At 36.4% G+C, this 6,090-nt stretch overlaps 2 protein-coding genes across 2 annotated transcripts; both read left to right on the top strand.

The window, feature by feature from the left end:
• The first annotated feature begins 144 nt into the window (after positions 1 to 144).
• Positions 145 to 1,738, top strand: LOC130079677 (dual specificity protein phosphatase 14). The gene is made up of 2 exons (XM_056245034.1): positions 145 to 202; positions 1,112 to 1,738. The coding sequence occupies exon 2, from the start codon at positions 1,120 to 1,122 to the stop codon at positions 1,627 to 1,629; it is 510 nt and encodes a 169-aa protein (XP_056101009.1). The 5' UTR covers positions 145 to 202; positions 1,112 to 1,119; the 3' UTR covers positions 1,630 to 1,738.
• Positions 1,739 to 3,014: 1,276 nt separating this feature from the next.
• LOC130079675 (NACHT, LRR and PYD domains-containing protein 1 homolog) lies at positions 3,015 to 6,086 on the top strand (the record flags this gene model as incomplete). Its single annotated transcript, XM_056245029.1, has 5 exons — positions 3,015 to 3,032; positions 3,309 to 3,347; positions 4,068 to 4,316; positions 4,401 to 4,442; positions 5,164 to 6,086. Coding segments are annotated over exons 2-5 (1,233 nt in total), but the record flags the coding sequence as incomplete, so codon positions are not given.
• Positions 6,087 to 6,090: the final 4 nt, after the last annotated feature.

Here is a 6,090-nt window from a genome sequence, read left to right as displayed (position 1 = left end):
TGGGAAATATTTATATGGTAGCTATACCAGGCGTCGTAAGGCTACAAAACTTGTTTTTGGTTTGATTGATATTGTTCCGTGCCTGTGGTTCTGTTCTATTTATAACGCTGCTGCAGAGTAAAGCTGCTTGTAGTCCCTAATAGACAAACATACACCAAAGACTCCACTCCGGAAGTGCTATCACAGTCCTCGAAGCTCTGAGGTAAACTACATTTTTTTCCATGGTTAAAATTTTCTGCTGTCACTTACGCACATCAATAAATGCAGGCTATTTGTTGCTCACTGTAGCAGGCTGTTTGTAGTTATGTGATTTTACTGTAGGCTACTGACAGCAGTGTCAATGTGGCATGCTATAGTATACTTCAAGGTGACTATTAGTATTTTTTAATACTAAGGAGCTCCAAATATGATGATCCCCTTGTAAGAGACCACCTTCCTAAAATATGAAGGAAGCTATATTTGATAATACCCCATTTATATGTAAATGTAAACAAAATGATTGTGTTCAACATATTTTGTTAATGTCTTGAATGTGCATGTTTACTTTGACTGACTTATGACTTTTTTACAAAATCTTTACTTTCTCTTTTAATTTTCATGTATCCTCTAGCACCCCTCGTGGCCCCCTGTGGTCCTGGGACACTTTCACTTTTCTAATTATTTCTATATTATTATTTATATTATATTATTATTATCATTTAAAACTATTGACTTTAGTTTTAGTGTTTTATTTTTGATTTAATTAAACTTAATATTGTAGGATTTATCAGCTATTTATCATAAAAAAAGAATTATTGGTTTATCATAATCATAATTTTATCTTTACGCATTTCTAATTAATTTAACCTAAAATCTTGTTGTTGAAAAAGTTTGTTATATGTCAATTTCACAGTTTCTTTAGTTGCAAGAGCACATGGTAGAAACATTGCTGGAGCGTTGAATAATCACAAGTTTGTATGAGAAATATTCGTATATGTATTTCAGATTAGTTCTAGAAATATGTAATATAATATTTATATACAGTATATCATATTTCATAAGAGACATGCAAATATAATATTTAATATATCATATTTTGTATCCCTTTTTATTCATTATTTATCCCTTACAGTCCCAGTGATGATCTCTCAGATCACTCCCACTCTGTACCTGAGTGGAGTGCAGGCCCTGAATCAGTCAGCGCTGCACCACAGAGGCGTCACTTTGCTGGTGAACGCCTGCGCTGAATATCCCTGCCCCGAGTATGAGGGGGTGAAATGCATTTGCGTGCCGGTGGAGGACCGTCCTCACGCCCCTCTGGACCAGCACTTTGACAGCGTGGCTGAGCGGATCCAGCAGAACCACACTGGAAGCTCACTGGTGTTCTGCTCGGCCGGTAGAAGCAGGTCTCCGTCTCTCATCATGGCGTATCTCATGAGGTTTGAGGGAGTCACACTGCTTCAGGCTCATCAGCGGGTTGTGACTGCGCGGCCCTTCATCCGCCCAAACGCAGGGTTCTGGAGGAAACTGCTTCAGTATGAGAGGAAACTGACCCACTGCAACAGCATCAGGATGGTGGCCACCTCGCAGGGTGTCCTACCTGAGGCCATCCAGCTCACACAGGACTCGTCATACTGCCTTCACCTATAATTCAGGAGGACGTTTTGAACTGGATTTATTTATGGTGTGTCTGTGTTTTAAAACTCTTGATCACGTTTATATGAATCAAAAGATCATGTATTTTTTAAAAACATGTTTGAACATGGTATTAAATACCATGTTATTCCTTGAAGTACCATCATTTACCATTTATGAATATGATAATCAATCAGTACTACCATCTGATACTATAACTGCACAATGGTAAACACAAAAAAAATGAAGTGGTCATATTTGTAGCTTTCTTATAATCTGTGCAGATTAGAATAGCAGCGCCTCACCGCAGTTACTAAAGACTGACTATAATAAAAATGGCTTCGGAGGAGTTAATTGTAACCCTGTAATGCCTGACATGATTTTTTTTTTAAATGAAAGAGTTTATTGAACCTTTAGACAAAATATAAAATAAAATCTAAAACAATTTTGCATATGTGTTTTACGTTTTGTATCATAGATACATCAGGCTTTTATGGCCTATAGTATCATAGTGAGAATATGGAGCTTACATTTGTGATTTTTATAAAATTATAACATGCATATCAGTTGTCACTTTATATCTCATAATAACATAAAATAAGATGACACTCAAATCCTTAGTTTTATTATCAAAGCTCTGTAGTTTTAATTATATATAAAATATAATTCAATGCAATACTACTATAATCGAGCCTGTTTTAACATTTGATATTTACATTTTAACATGAAAAATTATGTAGGTCTATGGATCATCAAGTAACTAATTGCTTCATTCCAATTTTCTTCTTGAAATATTATTTAACAAAAAGATAAAGAAAAAAAGTTTATGTAAATAATTTAAAAGTTCACTTCAAAAAGACCTGTATCACAACCTGAACGTGTACATTTTTAGAATTACACTAAAATGCCTTTGACTTCCCCTACTTAAAAAAGTTTGAACTATTACCTAGACTAGAGGACATAAGGCATGTAGTATATTATGTGCAACAGGCTTTTCAGCGAAGATTTTATCATTTTGATTGTTTAGAGGCCTTAAAAATGTGTTTATCAAAAACGATACAGTATGATTTAGAGTTAATATAATAAGATAATAAAATTATTCAAACTAAAAATCAATTTCATGTCTATTTATTTAGCTAGTTAATACATAAATAGTAATAAGAGAATGATATTGTGAACACTGTCCAGGGCGTTTTCTCTAAAGCATCGTGAGCTAAATTGATCACATAGAGACCATGGTGGCGAATTCTGGCAATAGTTCTACAGTGCACGGGGCGAAATATGATGGGCGGGGCAAAGAACACAGACCGGTTCATGTCGAGTTCATGTAACGTTATGCGTTTTTCGGACCTAAAAAGCTGACCGTGACGATAATAAAGTGACGCAGGTTGCTTCAAAACGCGTCCCTGAAAAGCCAGGTGAGATTCTCCGTGATTTCGTCGTCGTGTTGTATGCCTCTAGGTTTCAAGTGGTTAAAGTTCAAATACCTCCTGTATGTACAGTTTTGTTTTGTGACTGTATGTTATGTGAAGTTACTTCAATGCTAAAAAGTGCGTCAAAGTAATTTTCCACATGCCACTTCATTTACTGCATAATCTTTAACCATGTGTCACAAAAGCTGTCTCCAACAATTTTAGACATTCCAACTAGGTGCATTAGCTTTACCTTTAGCCTACCTTTGTTTTATTTCCTAGAGGAAACCGTATGAGACACCATGGACCAAGACTCAGAGCGTAAGTAGGTCTACTATTAGCTACATGGTAAAAGAAGAGAAAGTCATATGCAAAATATTGTCTTCCTTAGACTGATTAAAAGTGAAGTGGCCAAAATAAGTATTTTCTACACTTAAAAATGTATGGATGTCATTTATTTATTTTATTTTTGCTGATGCTACTTTAATGTTTTATTATTTACTTCTGTGGTTCTCAATCAGGAGACAGGATGACTTAAAATTATATATTATTATTAATAATATAATTAATATAACTGTCACAAACTGTCAGTTTAGTTTTCATTTTCATGGACTTTTAGTTTGATTGTCATTATTTCCTGTTGTCTTTGTTCATGTTTCCTGCCACTTGTTTGTTACCATGGATATTCATTTAATCATCACAGCTGTTTATACTTTGTTTGTTTGTGTTATGTGCATGCTGTTATGCCTTGTGGATTATTTGACTTTAAATTAATATTAAATACCCTTGTATCGGAACCTTTTAACTCTTCTTCATCTTTGGACTTTTATAGTTGTAACTTGTGACATTAACATACTTAATACTATAATATAATTATTAGTATTAATATATATTTAATTTATTATTTAATTATATTTAATGTAAATATAAATTGTATTATTAAAATATAATAATTAAAATATGTATATGTTGAATGTCTAAAATGTGCTGTTTTGACTTCCTTTCTTGTGACCTATTATCATTTTATTATCTCTCCGCCAGGGGCTCAGTTTGTGGATGCCCATTGGGCGACACTTGTCCAGAAAGTAATCATGGTGATGCCGATAGCGGATGAGCTGCGGTCAGCTGGTATGCTGGAGTGGGAGCCGTACTGTAAGATCAAAGCAGCAGATATCAACCAGGAGAAAATGAGAGAGTTTTATGAAGTACTGCACTCTGGAGGAGACAAGGTTAAATCTGCCTTTTATTCTAGTCTGGAAAAGCATGAGCAATCTCTGTTTAGAGACTTGGGTAAGAGCACACTAATTTTGGCTATTATACCACATGCGTCTAGACCTTTGTACTGAGATATGACCTGTAAAATACCTTTTATAGGTAGCATCGCTCAAACTGCAGACGCACTTGTAAAAAGCTTAAGTGAGTATTTCATCTTAATTTGTCAACATGTGTTCAATTAAGTTTTATTTGACTTAAATGCTTGGATGCCTCTTTAAATAAATTAAAAATATGCAAAGTAAAAGGTGTTTTTGTGAGGATATTTTACACAAACATGAAAATTCTGTCATTTACTCATCTCTCTATTACATATAATGGGAATTAATGAGGACTGAGGCTGTAATGCTACAAAATGACAAAAAGCTCCATAGAATTTGTTCAATTGACTTAGTTTTTCGTGATAAACAGACAAAGAGACATGCAAAAACCAATGGTGTTTGTGGTCAAATGGAATTGACGCTCTATTATTGAAGGCCCTACAACATTTGTAAGCATTTTAAAGCTTCAGAATGGATGATTATGAGTGAATATTGACTGCATATGGTCTGTGTCTTTGCTCCGTATCTGTATAACTTCAAAACTCTTGGAAAATGATGCAAGTTGCACGGACCATGATGCTTTTTTTCTGTCATTTTGGGGCTTTACAGCCCCAGTCCCCAATCTCCAGTCACTTTTATTATGGAAAAGAGACAGAAAAAGTAGTTTGAAACCAGATAAGGGTTAGTAAATTGACACAGTTTTCATTTTTATCTAAAATACCCTTTTAAATTAAGTTTAAGTATCTGCATTTTATGTTATGCAACAGTGCTTACAAGCTGATATGTCCATATGTCTAATGAGATTAACAATGAATTATACACAGAGAAATATAAGAAGTGGATCCAGGAGAAATATGAATATGTGAGCGAGTATAACTCTCTGCCTGGTGAAAATGTGCTGTTGTCTGAGCGCTATACACAACCTCTGATCATCACGAGACACAGAGAGAAGAGAGAGCGAGAAGAAGAGATGTGCTCCGTGGGAGAGAGTTTCCAGCAGCTCCTCACCTCCAGGAATAATGCGGACAAGGGCAGCTCGGTCTTGGATGCGCTTTTCAGTGCCGTTAATAAAGGAGTCAGTCCTAGTGCTGTCATTCTTCAGGGGAACTCTGGGCATGGCAAATCCTTCACTGCTCAAAAGATCATGCTAGATTGGGCATCGGGACACCTCAGCAGAGAGGAATTTTATTGTATTTTTCACTTGAAATGTAAAGAAGTGAACCAAATATCTGGAGAGCAGAGTTTGGTGGAGCTTTTGAGCTACAACTCCAATTTAACATCAGACCAGATCTCACAGATCCTGCAGAAGTCACCAGAGAAAGTTCTCATCCTCATTGATGGATTCGATGAGCTCAGGTTTTCATATAGTGACACTTCGAATGCGCCAAAACTCAAGCATCTCACTGAAAAAGCTCCAACCGAGGCTTCTCTGAAGGCCCTTTTGAGGGGCCACATCTTGTCCGAGTCCTTCCTGCTGGTCACCACCAGATCTACTGCTACAAAAATCCTGGGCGATCTACTCAAGCACCCTCAGCGTTTCACAGAGATTATTGGCTTCTCTGAGAGGGAGGTGGAGGAGTACTTCCAGAGGTTCTTTCGGGATGAAGGACTCTTCAGGAATGCTTTTGACTGTGTGAAGGCAAACGAAACCCTCATCACCGCCTGCTCCATCCCTGTTATCTGCTGGATCATCTGCACGGTTATGCGGGAGAGGTTCAGTGACGGTGCGGATGCGACAAGTGGACTGGAAA

The sequence above is a fragment of the Rhinichthys klamathensis genome, unplaced genomic scaffold (genome assembly GCF_029890125.1).
Source record: "Rhinichthys klamathensis goyatoka isolate OS25496 unplaced genomic scaffold, OSU_Roscu_1.1 h1tg001228l_1, whole genome shotgun sequence".
Taxonomy (NCBI): domain Eukaryota; kingdom Metazoa; phylum Chordata; class Actinopteri; order Cypriniformes; family Leuciscidae; genus Rhinichthys; species Rhinichthys klamathensis.
Note: the sequence above shows the minus strand (reverse complement) of the source record. Positions and strands in the feature narration are given on the sequence as shown.